Raw genomic sequence first — 20,139 nt, 5'->3', positions numbered from 1 at the left:
ATTTAAAGGAGAGACAGACACCACCTGATGAGAGAGATCCATTTATAACATCGACTAACAGGGATGCCAGGAGGGGATGTTGGGTGATCGGCATTTTAATGGGAATTGGATCGAGGGAACAGGAAATAGGTCTCATGGGCAAGATTAGTGAGGGAAAAATAGTAATGGGAAAAGCTTAAATCAACATTCGCTTGTCACACAGCAAATGTAGACTTCCTCCCACTCAGGACTCCCCACACCGCAGCCTGGCTCCCATTCCGTACACCCTGCCACCTCCCCTGCCCACAAACTCACGTAGGGTGCCCCGTACCCTGCCACCCCACTCCCACAACCCTGTCTCCCACTTCCTCAGCCTCTACAGGCCATGTATCTTGGAGAATCTTTGCAATGGGAGTAATGGAAACACGTGAACCAATCAAATTGATTGAAGTACTATTTTCTGAGGTAGATTCTGCAAACATTTGTGATTGACAGCAAGGTTGGCCATTCACAGGAGATGCTGACTGAAACCCTGCATCCCCCCCACACCAGCCCCAGCCCCAGCCCACCCACTTCCAAGAGTGATTTCCAAGTTGACAATAAGGATAAATCTGACTGAAGTAGTCAGGAGTTTATTGAACGCTCCAGAATTGTAGGACTAATTGCTTTCACCTCAGCAACATTGTCCATCACCACTTTTACATCCTCCCCAATAGGCCTTGATCATCTCCTGACTGTAGCGATGCATTGCACTCCATGTTGACCAGCCACCATCCAATTACTGTAAACTGTGACTTTCGCAATAGCCTGCCAATTGTACCTTAACCTACACCAGTCCCAATTCACCCACTGCAAAGATTCAAATCCTTTTAAATCTGAATTCAAAAATCGAGAAATATCAAAACTCCACAAATTAAAAATCACAAGAATTCAACCAATCAAACATTAATAAAAATGCAGAATGTTTTTCCTCAATGAAGATTAAAATCTTACATTTCATATTCTCACCACCTCTGTTCAAGAAAGGAGGGAGACAGAAAGCATATCCGTCTAATATCCTAGCCTAATATCCGTCATTGGGAAAATGCTAGAATCCATTATTGAGGAGGTCATAGCAGGGCATTTAGAAAATCACAAAATCAAACAGGCAGAGTTAACATAGTTTTGTAAAAGGAAAATTGTGTTTGACCAATTTATTAGAGTTCTTTGAGGTTGTAACAAGCAAAGTGGATCAAGGGGAACCTGTAAATGTGGTGTACTTGGATTTCCAAGAGGCATTCAATAAAGTGTCACATCAAAAGTTACTACATAAAATAAGAACTCATGGCGTTGTGGTAACATCAGCAAGGATAGAGGTTGGTTAGCTAACAGGAAACAGAGAGGAGGGTCTTTTTTCTGGTTGGTAAGCTGTAACTAGTGGAGAGTCACAGGGATCAGTGCTGGGGCCTCAGCTATTTACAATCTATATCATACTGAATATATTTGAGCTAAATTTGCTAATAATAAGTAAATCTAGGAAAGTAAGTTATCAAGAGGACATAACGAGTCTACAGAGGGATTTAGATAGGTTAAGTGAGCAGGCAAAAACTTAGCAGATGGAGCATAATGTGGGAAAATGTGAACTTGTCCACTTTAGCAGGAAGAATAGAAAGGCAGAGTATTATTTAAATAGAGAGAGGTTGCGGAACTCTGAAGTACAGAGGGATCTGGGTGTCCTGGTAAATGAATCACAAAAGGTTAGTACACAGGAACAGTAAGTGTAAGGAACAGAAAGACAAATGGAATCTTGTCATTTATTGCAAGGGGAGTGGAATATAAAAATAGGGATGTTTTGCTATAGTTGTACAGGGCCTTGGTGAGACCACATCTGGAATACTCTGCACAGTTTTAATAAAGGATATAATTGCATTAGAAGCAGTTCAGAGAAGGTAAACTCAACTGATTCCTGGGATGAAAGGGTTATTTTATGAGGAAAGGGTTATTTTATGAGGAAAGGTTGGACAGGCCAAGCCTGTACACATTGGAGTTTAGAATAATGAGAGGTGATCTTATTGAAACATGTAAGACCCTGAGGGGACTTGACTGGGTGGATGCTGAAAGGATGTTTCCCCACGTGGGAGAGACTACAACTAGGGGACACTGTTTAAAAACAAAGGGTCTCCCATTTAAGACGAAGATTAGGTGATTTTCTTTTCTCAGGGGTTCATTAGCCTTTGGAATTCTCTTCCCCAGAGAGCAGTGGAGACTGGGTCATTGAATATATTCAAGGCCGAGTTAGGCAGATTCTTGATCGACAAGGGAGTCAAGGGTTATGGGGGGCAGACAGGAAAGTGGAGTTGACGCCACAACCCGATCAGCCATGATCTTATCGAATGGCAGAGCAGGCCCGAGGGGCCGAATGGAAAACTCCTGCTCCTAGTTCGTGTCTTCTTGTGTTCATGCACCTGCATTAAGGTTTTTACCTAGAGGCCTTACTCACAGGCAACATTTTAAGTTGACACTCACGTCTGAGCTATCACTATATCCAGTGAAGTGAGTTAACAATGGGACTTGTGACAGTGATTTCCAGCCTGAACATCTGCAGTGCGGATAATCTCCCGACGCACCTCATTACGACTCTCCAAATCCAACAATTTGGAGACGATCTCTTCAAAGTATTTAGAGTGTTCATTTCCAGACGATTTGGTAAGAAACTCAAATGTCAACCCTGTTTGGAAGCGGGGGTAATTCTTCACAGAAAAAACTCATTTCCAATGCTTTTTTTTTACTTTTTGAGCAAAAGAGATTGCTGAGAGGGAGAGAGAGTAAGGAACAGAGAGAGAGAGAGAGAGACAGGATGACAGGCGGAGAGGAACAGTTCCATCACTTGTACTTTATTTCTCTTTATTTGGCTCCTTCAAAGACAATTAGGCAATAATTATTTTCCAAGCACCAATCAGGAGAGATTTGCTTCACTGTCACTGGGCAGATCCTTTCCAAATCCTCTCACGCCCCAGAAAACCCAACACACTGTGCTTCAGAGAGAGAGGCTGAGAAACAGGCTGAGTGGAACAACAGAGAGGCTGAGACAGGCTAAGAAAGAAAGAGAGAGAGAAAAAATATATAACTGTGAGAATAAATAAAAATGAAAAATGGCTATTTTCTTATTGTTACACATTAGATTTGTCAAATTGTCTAATTATCAATCTGCACTGGATAAGGATACATGCTTTATAGTCGCATGCTAGTACCGAACCTGAGTATTTCTCAAAAAGAGGCATGCTGTCGAAGTTTTTAATCTTGCACTCATCAGGACAGATGCAAGAATGCCAAATTTCAAATTGTCCTCTGCAGGCAAAAGGAACATGTCTAGGCATTGCACCATTTTTGAATCAAATTAAAATGTGGGGGACAATAGTTCCCAGGTGCATTCTCCATGGCAACACCTCGACCAGAGTTGGCTTGCCAACCAATCAGCACACTTTTATCATGCGGTAGAAACTTGGGCCCTTTGAAATTTGGCATTCTTGCATCTGTCCTGATGAGTGCAAGATGAAAAGTTTTGACAGCATGTCTCTTTTCTCAGCTATACAGAGGCAATATAGAATTGCTGAGTGGGTGATCCAGCTCGGCTTCCTCCGGAGGTCCCCAGCATCACAGATGCCAGTCTTCAGCCAGTTCCATTCACTCCCCATGATATCAAGAAACGGCTGAAAGCACTGGATAGTGCAAAGGCAAAGCAGCCCACTTGATTGGCACCCCATCCACAAACATTCACTCCCTCCGCCACTGATGAACAGTGACAGCAGTGTGCACCATCTACAAGATGCACTGCAGGAACTCACCAAGGCTCCTTAGACAGTGCCTTCCAGAGCCACGACAACCCCTATCTAGAAGGACAAGGGCAGCAGATAGATGGGAACACCATCACCTGGAAGTTCCCCTCCAAGCCAGTCACCATCCTGACTTGGAAATATATCACCGTTCCTTCACTGTCGCTGGGTCAAAATCCTGGAACTCCCTCCCTAACAACACTGTGGGTGTACCTACACCACATGGACTGCAGTGGTTCAAGGAGGCAGCTCAACACCGCCTTCTCAAGGGCAACCAGGGATGGGCAATAAATGCTGGTCCAGCCAGCGATGCTCACAACCCATGTATGAATAAATGTTAAAAACCACGGGATAATTACAGCCTCTGTTTTTCTGCTCTGAAAGTCAACCAACACTTGTTAATATGATGATATGTTAATTACTGCAATGGTATCAGCACATGGAATTGGCAGCAGGGATGCCACAAGAGAAATGGTTGGAATGTGGAAAGCAAAAAAGGAGTTAAGGGAATTTCTCTTACACAATTTTGCTCTTTTACACATATACATACTCCCCTCTCCTGGTGTACGTGCACTCTCTCTCTCTCTCACACACACACTCCCTCACACTTGGGAGGTGGTTGCACTGAATTACAGGATCTGGATGTGGTTGGGTCTGTTCTGGGACACTTCCAGCCACAAGACAATCTCTATATTACAACAATCCACAAGGACATGGATCGGAAAAGAGGAAGAAGTGACCGGGGAAGGGAAAGGTATTGATCAGGATTGGGATAAATCGTGAGCAGGATGGATCGGGGGGAGATGGAGTGATGGACTGGGAGGGTGAGGGGTATCAATCAGGAGCAGAAGGGGCTGATCAATTGGGAGGGGGATAGGGAGGAGGGAATCAATTGGGAGGGTAAGAGGGAGGCATATATTGATTGGGAGAGAGGAGGGGTGGCTGGCAGTGTCTTCTATGGAGTCAGATGAAAGATTCCCGTACCTCACAGTGTCACTTTCAGGATTTTAAACACCTTTCACTTTGCGGCCTTTGTCAGCTTCTTTAAGGACAACCTGTAGGCCTCAGGCCTCTGGCCAAATCATTTACTTAGAGAGGCTTCAAACAGGTTGTAGGCCCCTGATTGGCATTCAGAATGTTCCTAGTGCCTGTTTTAGACAGGACCACTGAACACCTTTGTTGATGCCTTTACCAATATGGTGGGCAGCGCACCTCAACTGTGGAAAGTCCAGGAACACCAGCCACCATTTTGGACACTTTAGGCCTATTTCAGGCCTTTGGAACTATCACAGTTTTATCAGGTTTCTAGGGCACTACTTGAATGGATAATAATGGTGTTCTTCTTTGTAGTATCTCCAGTAAACAAAATCACCACGTAAATGTTGCGAATCCCTTCAATAAATGGCTGTTAAGAACTAGAGGGTATGGAAATCAATGTCAGCTGGAACACTGGGTGTACATTTGACAAATTTAAAAGTTAATTACTTTTCAATCATTCTTTAGGATGTGGGCATCGCTGGCTAGGCCCTCGAGAAGGTGATGGTGAGCTGCCTTCATGTAGAGTAGGTGCACCCACAGTGCTCTGAGCAATTGGGACTCAGTGCCAATGACTCGATCAGAGCAGTGACGGTACGAGGAGTGCCCGCCCCAGGGGTTCACAGAACTCAACTCCCAACAAAGCAGCTTGACTGCTGTTACACAAATGCTCTCACTCATTCAGTCTGAGGGTGAAATCTGTCACTAGACTGTGTGCTCAGAAATAGGTCCCTGCCTGAATCCACAATGGAAGGTCCATCAGCAGATTATCAAGTGTGTACCCACTTTATCTCCTCTCACTGTAAGACAACAATGCCATTGGTTCTGGACCTCTCTACTCACCAGGCGCTCCATTTCCTGTTCACGGAGCCTCTCCTCCTTTTGTCGTTGATGGTAACCCATTAAATCCTCCTCGTTCCCCCCGACTGAGCTGATGCTGCTGGTACGCTTGCGGAATGCAGGAGATGCAGAGCGCTGTCCCAGTGCCGTCACCGTCAGCTTACCCATGTCACCAGCATGGGAGTCCAGGAGGCTGCTAAGGCTGCTCCGACTCCAGAACACCTGGTCAATGGCGTCAACGGAGAAGTCCCCCACTCCATTCTGAAACTCCTTCCTCCTGGGATCAAGGGTAAAGGGACTATCCCTATCATGCAAATGGGGTGGTGAAGCCAGGGCGATCTTCTGAGCAATCCTCGGGCTTCCTGTGACATGGTGCTCCTCATGTCCTTCCCCGGCGATGCTCGAGTATGGCGACGCTGCTTGGCTTGGGTACGTGTACTGAGATTCTTTCATTGGGAGAGGGAAATACCTCGGACCCAAATCCCTGGATTCATCCACGGTGTACCTCGGTTTCAGGCAGTCCACAGACTGGATGGATGCAAACGGCACCAGCTGGCAGTCTCCAGGCTTGTGCAGTCTCGGGAGTGAACGACTGTGCACTCCCATTTGCCGGAGGCAACTCCCGGGCGCTTCCCTGGCTCGGGAACTGGGTCCAAAAGCCCCTTCACCAATGGCAATCCTCTCCCGGCCTAAGGGGCAACAATCGGTGGGGCTGCACGACAGATGCAGCTTGCGAGCCAGCCTGGGGCTCGATGGCATGCTGGCCGATTCCTTGCCGCGGTTTGTGGCGGCCCGGACCGACGCGAGGCCCAAACGGGTGCTTTCCGGCAACGTTGTGTCATCCCACGCCCCCCGTCTGGAGGAGTTTTCTGCGAAGGGGTTCCCATAAGCAAGGGCCTGAGCCCTCGAGCCGTTCCACAGCTCCTGTCTCCTCCCCCAGTAGACGTCGTAGGGGGAGGAAACCGTTGGCGACGGTGGGCTCTGCGGAGGAGTTGGTGAGCCAGCCAGGTGAACTGGCGATCTGACCGGAAAGAACCTCTGGAAACCACTGCCGGCCTGCTTGTCCGCCAAGGAGGGTGAGAACTGGGGATAAAATGGCGGCGGTGTGGCGTTGCGGCTGGTGAGCACTCTGGGCGCGAATCGCTTTCCTTCATTGGGCGAGGTCTCAGGGGGGCTCCTGACCTGCCCGTCAGCACGTGGGATGTATCTGCTCGTTTTCATCAGGTTGACCATGTTCTGAATGGTGTTGTCATCTACATAACCATGGCAACTCGGTTCCAATCCAAACTGTCTGGAGGTTGGGCTCTGGGTTGCTGCCTGGTGCTCTCTGATGTTGGAAAAATCTGTCAGAAACAACAGAAGAATTAGAGCAGGCTTGTTTCGGTTTTCGCCCTGAGCTATCCTGCTAACTACAGGCGCATCATAGCCGCTGAGTCGGGTAATGTAACATTTCCAGTACGGAGCTGAACCCCCAAGGGAGCGTTATCTGGGGAGTCACTGTGACTGCTGGACTACAGCTCCTTGCTGGGAGTGTGGGATTTACACTTTGTTATTTAAAAGTGACAAAGCAGATAGTAAGAACTACAAAAAGTGAGTGCGAAAAGTCCCGTGCAAGGAATTTGAAAATCAGCACAAAAAACCTTTACAATTGTATCTGGAAAAACAGAATGCTCAGAAGCAATGTGGGTCTATAGAAGAATGAGAGGTGATCTTATTGGAATACATGCTTCTGAGGGGGCTTGACAGGCCGGGTGCTGAGAGGATTTTTCCCCTCATGGGGAAATCTAGAACTGGGGGCACGGTTTAAAAATAAGGGGTCTCCCGTTTCAGACAGAGATGAGGAGGAAATTTTTCTCTCAGAGGGTCGTTAATGTTTGGAACTCTCTTCCCCAGAGAGCAGTGGAGGCTGGGTCATTGACTATTTTCAAGGCTGAGTTAGACAGATTTTTGATTGACCAGGGAGTGGAGGGTTATGAGGGGACAGGCCGGAAAGTGGAGTTAAGGCCTCAATCAGATCAGCCATGATTGTAATGAACGGTGGAGCAGGCCTGAGGGGCTAAGTGGCCTACTCCTGCTCCTATTTCTTAGGGCTTTATTTAAAACTGACAATGCCGATTCCATGAATGATGAACATCTTAAATAACTATTTTATGTCAGTATTTACAACAGAGGAAGAGATCAGCATGCCAGACATCCCAAGGAAACTAACATTGAATGAGGGACAGGGACTCAACAAAATTAACGCATCAACAGCAGTGAAGAAAATCGTGGCACGACAGAGTGGCCAAACCCCCAGGACCCAATGGTTTCAATGCAGGGTTTTAAAGAACGTAGGTGAAAACATTACAGATCCCGAACTCTAATCTCCCAAAGCTCTGTCGAATCTGGAAGTGTTCCTTTAGATTGGAATATTGCTTATGTATTTAAAAAAGGTGAGGGGAAACCAGCGAATTGTAGACCAGTCAGCTTAATATCTGCCGCCAGGAAATTATCAGTCTGTCATTAAGGATAGAGGGACCAAACACTGAAAATATTCAGCTGATCAGAGGAAGCCAGCATGGATTTATAAAGGGTGGTCCACAGAGCCATAGAAAACTTATGGTGCAGAAAGAGGCCATTCAGCCCATCACATCTGCGCCGGCCAAAGAAAGAGGAAAAATAGAAACTAGCCGTTCATTTTAATTCCACTTTCCAGCACCTGCTCTGTAGCCTTGCAGGTTCCAGCACTTCAGGTGTAGATCTAGGTATCATTTAAATGAGTTGAGCATTTCAGCCTCAACCACCAGTTCCAGATGCCCGTCACCCTCTGGGTGAAAAAGTTTTTCCTCATCTCCCCTCTAATCCTTCTACCAATCACCTTAAATCTATGCCCCCTGGTAATTGACCCCTCAGCTAGGAGAAACAGGTCTTTCCTGTCAATCCTATCCAGGTCCCTCAATCTCATACACCTCAATTAGATCACTCCTCAGCCTCCTCTGTTCTAAGTGAAACAACCCCAGCCTATCCAATCTCTCCTCATAGCTGCAATTTTCCAGCCCTGGCAACATTCTTCTAAATCTCCTCTGCACTCTCTCCAGAGCAACTATGTCCTTCCTGTAATGTGGTGACCAGAACTGTACACAAAATTCCAGCTGTGGCCTAACCAGCATTTTATACAGTTCCATCATTACATCCCTGCTTTTGTATTCTATATCTTAACCAATAAAGGAAAGCATTCCATATACTTTCTTAACCACCTTATCCACCTACCCTCCACCTTCAGGGACCTTTGGACATGCACTCCAAGGTCTCTCACTTCCTCAACCCCTCTCAATATTCTCTCATTTACTGAGTATTCCTTAGCTTTGTTTACCCTCCCCAAATGCATAACCTCACACTTCTGTGGATTGAATTCCATTTGCCACTTTTCTACCCACTCAACCAAACCATTGATATCATTTTGGAGACAACAGCTATCCTCTTCACTATCAACTACACAGCCAATTTTTGTGTCATCTGCAAATTTCCCAGTCATGCCACCTACATTTAAGTCCAAATCATTAATGTATACAACAAACAGCCAGGGAACCAACACTGGCCCCTGTGGAACACACTGGAAACTGCTTTCCACTCACAAAAACATCAGCCATTACCCTTTGTTTCCTGTCACTGAGTCTATTTTGAATCCAACTCACCACATCCCCCTGTATCCCATGGGATCTTACTTTTCTGACCAGTCTGCCATGTGGAACCTTGTCAAATGCCTTACTAAAATCCATGTAGACAACATCCACTGCACTACCCTCATCAATCCTCCTTGTTACTTCCTCAAAAAATTCTATTAAGTTAGTAAGACACGATCTTCCCCTAACAAGACCATGCTGACTATCCCTGATTAATCCGTGCGTTTCTAAGTGACAGTTTATCCTGTGCCTCAGAATTGATTCCAATAATTTGCCCGCCACCGAAGTCAGACTGACCGGCCTGTAATTTTCTGGCCTATCCCTCGCATCCTTTATAAATATTGGTACAATGTTTGCAGATCTCCAATCCTCTGAAACCTCGCCTATGTCTAGTGAGGATTGGAAAATGATCCTCAGAGCATCTGCTATTTCCTCCCTGGTTTCCTTTAACAGCCTGGGATACAGTCCATCCGGCCCTGGTGATTTATCCACCTTCAAGGATGTCAGTCCCTCCAGTATATCCGATCTCACTATGCTTATTGTATCTCATATTTCACACTCCTCCTCTTTAACTAGAATGTCTGCATCATCCCTCTGCTTAGTGAAGATAGAGACAAAGTACTCATTGAGAACCCTGCCCACATCTTCTGCATCAACGCACAAGTTACCATGTACATCTCTGATAGACCCTACCCTTTCCTTAGTTATTCTCTTGCTCTGAATGTATTGGTAAAACATCTTTGGGTTTTCTTTGCTTTTACCTGCCAATATTTTTTCATATCCTCTCTTTGCTTCCCTAATTACCTTTTTTACTTCACCCACTGTACTTTCTCCTCAAGACTTTCTCCAGTATTAAATTTTTTGTGGCTGTCACAAGCTTTCTTTTTCTGTTTTATCGTACTCTCTATGCTTCTAGATAACCAGGGGCTCTAGATTTGGGAGTACCACCCTTTTTTTTTGTGGGGACATGTCTACACTGTGCCCATAGAATCTTGCTTTTGAATGCCTCTCACTGATTTGACACTGTTTTCCCTTCTCGTAGCTACTATGAAGAGCTGACTAAAGGAGCGAACAGAGGAGTGTCTATGAATGTTGTTTATATCAATTTCCATAAGGCATTTGATAAAGTCCCTCAAAAGAGACTGTTAGCTAAAGTTGAGGCCTATGGAACTGAAGGCAAATTATTGACCCAGTTAGGAAATTAGCTGGGGGTCAGGAAACAGAAAGTAGGGATAATGGGCAGGTTCTCTGTGCTAACTGAATCCACGCTGGTTGGTGAAGTTAAAACTAAGACACAACAGTTTTCTTTGCTGGAGAGAGTTTATTGACCTAGTTCACAGTCAATGCTACCCCACCATGCCAGTGTCCCAGCTGTCCCCATTTACAGCAGTACAAATACCTATCACCTGTTTAATAATGTAATGCCATTAAACTAACAATGTAATTTCCATTAACCCATAACAATATAATTAACTGACACTCTAGTGGTTGATGGTTCCTCTCAGCAACACCAGAAAAGTGACTGTCTCACAAGGAACTGTCTTGGTGCCTCAAATATTCACTTCATTTATTAATGACTTAGATGATGGGATGGAAAACCACACATCCAAATTTACCAATAGATATGTAGACAGCGTAGATTGAAGGGAAAAATTACACACAGCTCTTGACAGATCAAGTGAGTGGGCAAAACTGTGGCAAATGGATTTCAATGTGGGAGAATGTGAGGTTATCCAACTTGGACCTAAAAAGGATAGAACAGAATACTTTCTAAATGGTGAGAAATGGGGATCCACAGGGATTCTAAGGTGCAGATACATAGATCAGAAGGACAGAAAATAGGACATAGGACATAGGACAAAATAGGACACAGAACATAGGACAGAAAATAATCAAAAAGGCTACTGGAATGCTGGTCTTTCTTCCTTGTGGATTAGGATGCACAGGGGTAGTAGTCATGCAAAGCCCTGGTTAGACCACATGCAAAGGTTTACAAAGCCCTGGTTAGACCACACCTTGAGTCACTGTGAGCAGCTCTGTACCCCACAGCTTAGGAAGGACATATTGACCTTTGGGGGAGTGCAGTGCAGCTTTTTCAGAATGCTCCCTGGTCTCCAAGGGTTAAATTACGAGGCAAGATTTCACAAACTAGGGTCGTGTTCCTTGGAATTTAGAAGATTGAGGGATGATTTGATCAAAGTTTTCAAGATATTATGGGGAAGAGATAAAGAAACTATTTCTAGTGGTTGGGGAGTCAGACTTTACAATCTAAAAGTTAGAAGCAGACTACTCAGTGAAATTAGGAAACAATTCTACACACAAAGGCTGGTTGAAGTTTGGAACTCTCTCCCACAAATAGCACTTGATGCTGGATCAATTGTTAATTTTATATCTGAGAGTGATAGGCTTTTGTTAACTATAGGTATTAAGAGATGTGGAGCAAAAGTAGGTACACGGAGTTAGGTCACACTTCAGCCATGATCCCACTGAATGGGGGAACAGGCTCCAGGGGATGAATGTTCTACGCCCACTCTTATGTTGCTAAGTTAACTTAACACCATCAGCCCTGGCTCAATGATAGCACACAAAGACTGTCTCAGAGTCTTGAGCGCATAACCTAGGCTGATGCTCTCCAGTTCAGGGAGGGAGTGCTACATTGTCAGGGATGCCACCACTCGGATGGGACATGAAAATAAGGACCCAACTCCGCTGTCCCACATGGTGTGATTTGAGAAACAGGAAAGGTGCTTTTCCCTGGTATCCTGGCCAACATTTCTTGTTCAACCAGCATCATTAAAACGGACTGTCTGGTCATTACTACATTGCTGTTTTGTGGGAGCTTGCTGTGCACAAATTGGCTGCTACATTACAGCCAATTAAGTACCTTTTGAAGTATAGTCACTGTTGTAAAGTGCTTTAAGATAGCCTAACATTGCAAAAGGTGCTGTAAAAATGCAGGTCTGTCTTTCGTCCTTTGAGTGCAGCTCCCTGCCTGACTCTCGTGTGTTTGACTTAACCACGCAAGTTGTCAGGTGGTGTCACTGAGTCAGGAGGTTGGGGACTGAAGGCCTAACTCGACAGTACTGAGCAATAATCCAGGGGACACTCCTGGTGCAGTAACTGAAGAAGTGTCAGCCGGCACAGGCAGTGACACTGTTTCTCCGACAGGGAAACATGGCCAGCTGGCTCAGTGGGACGAGAAAGCTGGCCAAACTCATGCCAGCCTTTTAACATTCAATCGATGCCCTCCTGGTGACTGATCACCGTCCCGTACCCAGAGCTCTCTGCTTTGAAGCTTGAAGGACAAGCCCTACGCGGGATTCATCAGAGAGGAGCATGCGCTACAGGTTGAAGATGACTACAAACTGACGGCCGATATTCGTAAAACTGCCCAACAAAGTAGCTCCTTGTCTTTGACTCAAAGAGTGACATTGCAGAGGAGGGGGCCATTTGGCCCAACGAGCCTCTGTTGCTTCTTTGAGTGGGCTATTCGATGAGTCCCACTTGTCCTATAACCCCGCAAAATCTTTCCTTTTCAAGTATTTATCCAATTCGTTTGGAATGTATTATTGGATCTGTGTCCAGTGCCCTTTCAGGCAATGCACCCCAACCTCCTACATAAGGGGAGGCAGTGGCAATGTGGTATTCTCACTGGACTAGGATTCCAGAGACCGAGGGTAATGCTCTGGGGACCTTGGTTCAAATCCCACCACGGCAGGTGGCCAAGTTTGAATACAATATTTTTTAAAATCTGGAATTAAAAGTCTAATGATTGTCATTCATCTAAGGACCTTTAGGGAAGGAAATCTGCCACCCTCACCTGGTCTGGCCTACATGCGACTCCAGGCCCACAGCAATGTGGTTGGCTCTGAAATGACCTAGCAAGCCATTCCAGTTCTCAAGGGCAATTAGGGATGAGCAATAAATGCTGGCCTAACCAGCAACGCTCACATCCCATGAATGAATAAAAACAATATTCACACCCCCACCTCTGATTCTTTCACTGATTCTCTTCAATCTGTGTCCCTCTGGTTACCAATCCTCCTGCCACTGGAAACAATTTTTCCTTATTTATCCTTCTTACATTTTGTACAGGAAGCAGAGATGAAACAGGGATTTGAACCCTGGACCTTCTGATTAACAAGTCTGATGCGCTACCAACTGAACTACTTGGGCTCTTCCAAATGCATTCTTAACTGTGCGTTTTCTCTGAGTGTTAAGTCCTTCTGTATTTCTGCCACAGCACAAGATAGGAGGTTTGGTCAGTAATGACAGACCAACAGAGAAACGCCCTACGCAACATGTCAGTCCTAAAGGTTTGATGAATGAATCAGGATTATCGGGGGAGTGCTGGTATTTGGGACTAGCTGATGACAGCAGGGATGGCTCTCAGCTTATCAAAGATAAAGAGGAGAGCAAAAATGTTTCAGTGAGAAAAACACAAGTTTGTTTTAAACATTGCTAAACGCTGAGCTGATGAAGAATTCTGCAGACGTGGGCTATAAAGTATTGTTGGTGTTTGGGAGCTAGACTCAGGAATTCCCCATGAAGATACAGGATGAGATCATTGGAAGGTGAAGGTTTGCTGGGACACGGCACATTCAGCATCTCGGAGACTGAAAATAAACAGATTAATCCTGTCGGCCCAAAAGGGCAAAGTAGGTCACTCCTGCTCACTCCCAGACAGGCCCCTAATATTCATACCCCGTTTCCTACCTGGAACAAAGCTGGGTGAGGAGATTAAAATCTCACTGTCGGGCTTCATGTTCTTTATACGTCTGGCTTCTATGGGATGGTTGAATCGAAAGTAGTTCGATTGGCCCAGGCACAGAATGCAACCTGCAGTAAATGAATACAAGAAAAGTGTTATCAATTGTTGTATTTTGGGGCTCTTTCTTCGAGGAGACATTTTCCCAGTTTCTGACTGGCACATGACAAGCAATAATATGATTATTAACCTGTACCAATCAGATTGCAGAACCAAAGCCAGCGAGCAGCCATGACAGTTTGCCATTGGCCCTTGTGGCAGAGCGGCTCGAGGCTGCCACCTCTGGCCAGCTGTGGTAGTGGTGTAAATCGGGCAGGCAGGAGCTGAGGCTGGGTGACAGATCAGTCCCACCACAGCTGGGCCAGGAAACAGAAGGACACTTCCTTTAATGTTAATCGGGGGCAGAATTGTCAACCATTGAGATATGACAGGTTTTCAAGTGTAAACCATGCCATTGTGGCATGGTCCAGACATGCAGATGGACAGATACTTAAAAACACACACAGTTATACATACACTCAAATTTACCAAAACAAACAAACAAACAAACACACACACACACAATAAAGGGACCTGGATAGTGTAAATGACCAAGCAAAATGTGGCAGGGGGAATTCAATGGCGAGAAGCGAGAGGTTATCCGCTGGTATCCAAGAAAGATAGATCAGTCATAGAGTCACAGCTGCACAAAAAGAGGCCATTCAGCCCATCGAGTCCATACCGTCTCTCCACAGAGCAATCCAGTCAGTCCCGTTCCCCTGCCCGATCCCTACAGCCCTGCAAGCTTATTACTTTCAAGTGCTCATCCAATTTCCTTTTAAAATCATTCATCATCTCCGCTTCCACCAGCCTCATGGGCAGTGTGTTCCAGGTCATTCCCACTCACTGCGTAAAAATGCTCCTCCCCACATCCCCCCACCCCCAGCACCATATTGCTTGCCCAAAACCTTCAACCTGTGTCCCCAAGTCCTTGTTCTATCAGCCAACAGGAACAGCTTTTCTTTGTCTATCTTATCCAAATTTGTCATCATCTTGTACACGTCTATCAAATCTCCCCTCAATCTCTTTTGCTCCAAGGAGAACAAACCCCAGCTTCTCTAACCCAACATCCCTTATCCCTGGAACCATTCTGGTCAATCTCCTCCGCACCCTCTCAAGGACCCTCACATCCTTCCTGAAGGATGGTGACCAGAGCTGGACACAATAAAGCTCTGGCCTAACCAGAACTTTATACAGGTTCAGCATAACTTCTTCTGTACTCAGTACCTCATTTATGAAGCCCAAGATCCCACATGCTTTGCCAACCACTCTCTCAGTATATCCTGCCATCTTCAAAGATCTATTTACATGCAGATTCAGGGGTGATTTAACAGAGGTGTTTAAGCTGATGGGTTTGTTCAGGTGGAAAGAGAGAAATTTTTTCCTCCTGTGGGGGGAGTGGGGGGTCATCCAGAACAAGGGGGCATCACCTCAAAACGAGAGCTTGTCTGTTCAGGGGTGATGTCAGGAGGCACTGCTTCACACAATGGGGTGTGGAAATCTGGAACTCTCTCCCCCCAGAGTAATGTGGAGACAGGGAACAATGAAATTGTCAAGGCTAAGATTTTAGTTAGGTAGGACTATCAAACGGTTTGGAGCTAAGGAGGGCAAATTGAGTTGAGATACAGGTCAGCCATGATCCAACAGAATGGCAGAACAGGCTTGGGGGGGCTGAATGGCCTCCTCCTATTCCTACATTTCTTAAGGTGCATTAGGACTTTGCTCAGGGCTGTTCTGGGAGTACCATGCCGCTGTCAGAAAACTCCTGTCGAGACTATCGTTCGAACCCCCAGCCCCAGGGTTCAGGAACAGAACACACATCCCAGTCACAATATCTCGCGTTTTCTCATCCATCACCTACCCCACTCCCCATTCCACTGTCGGATTATCTCGACCCTCCATCACTCCCCTGGGCATCAAGCCCGTTATGTACATCAATACAACCTGAAATTCAGGGTAAGTAATAATGGCCAGAGTAAAAGGCAGGGCTAAGGGAGAGAAATCGTCCAATCTAACATTTCTGGCACACAGCAAGGTCTGGAAGCCTGTCCGGGGCCAGCAGACTCGAACCACAGCTCAGTTGACCATGAATTAACTTGAACAGATTGGGAAGCGTAGAGGCTGTGGTTTAGGGGCGCAGCCCTTGAGCCCCTCAATCGCACTCCTGCCGCACAAACTCCTGCATACTGAACGTTACCAGCAATGTTTACCTTCTGTTTCTAATTAGTCACAGGCAGGCATGGATCCCGTTCAACAAACCTCCTAAAATGACCAGGACGGCGGCAGAGTTGCTGCTTCATCGAGTCTCAGCCACAGAATCTTTGAGAGAGAGGCTTGTTATTCACGCGCACAGCTCCAAACATCTGGAAAGCATTCAATCTTTAGACGTGCCAGATGTTCACTCATGGTTTGTTTGCCAAGATTCCTTTTAAACTGCAATTTTTTTTCATATGTTCGAAATACCGTCTTCTACAATCAGTACAAAGCCAATGTGAAAAGGCAGGCAAATTCCTCAGATATTTCACTGCCTACACATTTCCCAAACAGACTCGGAGCTTAAAGCAGTAAAGGCGGCCTGACATTGTTGGGAGGGGGGATCGTGGAATCCCATCCATCACCATATTTGGTCAAAGACAAAGGAAAACATATTATGAGTGTAGTCCTGGAATGATTCCCTTCTTCAGCTCTCCAGTCAGCACAATTATTCTCTGCCTCAGAAACATTGGCCCAGCGTTCACTGCCATAAGGACACTGAGCTTAGCGACACACGCCATTTTTAATCTGCAAATCGATCAGCAGCTTGTGAGGGGGAAGAGATAGCCCATGAAATGCAAATGGCCACAGGTTACTGGGCGGTTTGTGTTGCTCCGCTGTTAGCTTTGCAAAAACAGCCTCAAACTCCCTGCGAGTTTAAGAAATGTCTGCGTTTGCACATGAATTACCCCTTCTTCACAGAGCCAGTACTTAATGACCTGAGCACCCTTTTAATGGCAAGATTTATGCTCGTGTAATGCCACTCTCCAGCCCAGAAAATGAAGAACTTCAACAGTGGGTCTCATACCAACAGGTGGTGGATTGTTGTTAGGGATTATAAAAAATATCAGTGTATTTTTTACATTTTTTAAAACTTTTTTATTTCTTCTTTAATCCCAGTCTTTATTTCTCTCTCTATTTCTCTTTCTGTACCTGATTTGACTCCAGTTCACCCTATTGCCGTCTCTGTCTTTCTTTCTTCTCATTGGTTAAGAGGAAAAGGCTTGAGTCTTGCTGAAAAGGGAGACATGTTGTCAAAGCTTTTCATCTTGCAGTCATCAGGACAAATGCAAGAATGCCAAATTTCAAACAATCTCAATTTATGCTACAGGAGAAAGGGGCTCCGATTGGTCCAAGATGCCCCAATGCCCTCGCTGTGCATTCGCAGCCTGCACTTCCAGCAACTCACAAAGCAACAACATTACAATTTTAATGGTACAAGAAAAAACCTAACTCATGGAGCACGTTGCAAGGCCAGCAAATTCTGAGCCAACGATGTGTGGTAAATAACACAAGAGAGAAACAAAATAAGCTCTTCATAAATGTAGACTAGAGGAAATCTTAATATCCAGAACAAGCCTAAAGGAAATATTTCGGCTAATGCAGAGCAGGTGAGCTAAACTGAATGACCCAGAATTCCAGCTTTGAGGAACTACAGCAACAATGGAAGATGGCAGGCAGGGTGAGAGGAATAATATCCCAACTCGCTCCAGCTCCCCAAATCAAGGGTTAAACCGCTCCAAACTAGAAATGTTAACCCTGCTTCTCTCTCCACAGATGCTGTGAGACCTGCTGAGTTTTTCCAGCATTTTCTGTTTTTATTTCAGATTTCCAGCATCTGCAGTATTTTGCTTTTACCTTTAAACAGCTCCACCCCCACTGCCCCTCCTGACTGATGGTGGACTTTCGATCCAAGTCAAAGGTCAGAGCCCTTTGGACCCCAGTTGGAATTCAGTGACAATGTGAAGAAATAGCAGAGTCCCAGAAAACTAATTAAACAATATTTGACACAAAACAGTGACACAGCTCGGGGACAAAAGTTAAACCTTCAGGGCAGTGCGCACACGGCTCCTAACTGCGCCAATATTTAGTACACCAAATTCTGTCTGTTCAGGTTTATAAAATCAAGTCCAAACTATGTGACCCTGTCTCAGCTCATCTGCTGCTGAAGCCCTCATCCATGTCTTTGTCACCTCTAGACTCGGCTATTCCAACACACGACTGGTTGGTCTCCCACATTCTACCCTTTGTAAACTTGAAGGTTATCCAAAACTCTGCTGCCCGTGTCCTAACTCACAGCAGCTCCCGTTCCCCTATCACTCCTGTGCTCTACACTGGCCCTGGGTCAAGAAACACGTGATTTAAAATTCTCATCCTTGTTTGCAAATGCTTCTGTGGCCTCATCCCTCCCTATCTGTGTAACCTCCTCCAACCCCACAACCCTCCGAGGTATCTGTGCTCCTCTGAATCTGGCCTCTTGTGCATCCCTGGTTTTAATTGCTCCACCATTGGTGGCCATGCCTTCAGCTGCCTGGGCCCCAAGCTCTGGAATTCCCTCCCTTCACCTCTCCCCCCCTCTCCTCCTCACTTTCCTCCTTTAAGACATTCCTTAAAACCGACCTCTCTTACCAGGCTTTTGGTCACCTAATATCTCCTTATGTGGCTCGGTGTCAGACTTAGCGTTATAATGCTCCTGTGAAGCCCCTTAGAACGTTTCATTACGTTAAAGGTGCTCCATAAATATAAGCTGTTGTTGTTAATACGTATTAAAACTAGGTCCTAAACGTCTTAATACGTTATTATTCAGTAACAGGATGCAAGCATCACTGGTATTTATTGCCCATCCCTAGTTGCCCTTGAGAGGGTGGTGGTGAGCTGCCTTCTTGAACCGCTGCTGTCCATGTGGTGTAGGTACACCCACAGTGCTGTTAGGGAGGGAGTTCCAGGGTTTTGACCCAGCAACAGTGAAGGAACGGCCGATATATTTCCAAGTCAGGATGGTGAGTGACTGGAGGGGAACTTCTAGGTGGTGGTGTTCCCATCTATCTGCTGCCCTTGTCCTTCTAGATGGTAGTGGTCGTGGGTTTGGAAGGTGCTGTCTAAGGAGCCTTGGTGAATTTCTGCAGTGCATCTTGTAGATGGTAGACACTGCTGCCACTGTGCGTCGGTGGTGGAGGGAGTGAATGTTTAAGGTGGTGGATGGGGTGCCAATCAAGTCACTCAGAGAGAGAGAGGGAACAGTGGGAAATGATGATGTTGAAATCAAGGCAAAATGTCAGATATGCTGTACAAACAGCACATCAAACCCAGAGTTAACTCAATTCAAATCTTATCTCAGTTTGAATCCATAGGATAAAAACTTTAAAATGACCTTTGGTAAAGTCAATGTGAAGATAGATTTAATAAACAGAAGTTCTCCCCCACAGTGTGCTGGTCAATATTTATCCCTCAAACACCCACCATGTTGCAGAGGATCAAATAAAATGCTGTGCAATGCCCAGCTGAGGCTGCCACTGCTTTGTCAGCTATTTTCACAAAACTAGGCCTACAGGCAGCCTCGCCAACGATCCTTAAAGAGACCACTGCAACCAACAAGCTAAGTGTCCACTGGCCGGAATGTGCAGATGCTCCCAAACCTGAATTTAAAATCACACCTTTCTAGGTCATTGTTTAATCATTGATCACACTGCCTTCTGTGTGATCATGCTGTGCACAAGCGTATTCCCAACGCTGCAGTGACCGTACTGCCTAGTAAAGTGCTTTGGGCGTGCTGGAGTCAGCATGGACGCTGTAGAAATGCAAATTCTTTCTTCGTCAGGCCTCCGTTTGTAACACAGTGTCCAGTTTTGGTCTCCTCACATGATATTGCGGCTGATGTCGAGATTTGGAATGATTGCCAAGGAGGGCCGGCAGACTAACACATCCCTAGTTACTCAGATAGACTCAAAGAGCTGGGACTGCACACTTTAAA

The 20,139-nt window shown here is 45.7% G+C and overlaps 1 protein-coding gene across 1 annotated transcript in view; it reads right to left on the bottom strand.

Annotated features, from left to right (window-relative positions):
* phldb2b (pleckstrin homology-like domain, family B, member 2b) overlaps positions 1-20,139 on the bottom strand; it is a 224,653-nt gene that overhangs the window by 130,655 nt on the left and 73,859 nt on the right. Inside the window, exons 7-8 of the mRNA XM_078559568.1 lie at positions 14,045-14,167; positions 5,670-7,009 (exon numbers count right to left, since the gene is read on the bottom strand). Of these exons, the coding sequence (XP_078415694.1) occupies positions 5,670-7,009; positions 14,045-14,167 (1,463 nt within the window). The remainder of the gene's footprint in view (positions 1-5,669; positions 7,010-14,044; positions 14,168-20,139) is intronic.

Source organism: Cetorhinus maximus, chromosome 16, assembly GCF_964194155.1.
Source record: "Cetorhinus maximus chromosome 16, sCetMax3.hap1.1, whole genome shotgun sequence".
In the NCBI taxonomy this organism is placed as follows: Eukaryota; Metazoa; Chordata; class Chondrichthyes; order Lamniformes; family Cetorhinidae; genus Cetorhinus; species Cetorhinus maximus.
The sequence above is the reverse complement of the archived record's forward strand: the minus strand, read 5'-3'. Positions and strand labels throughout refer to the sequence as shown.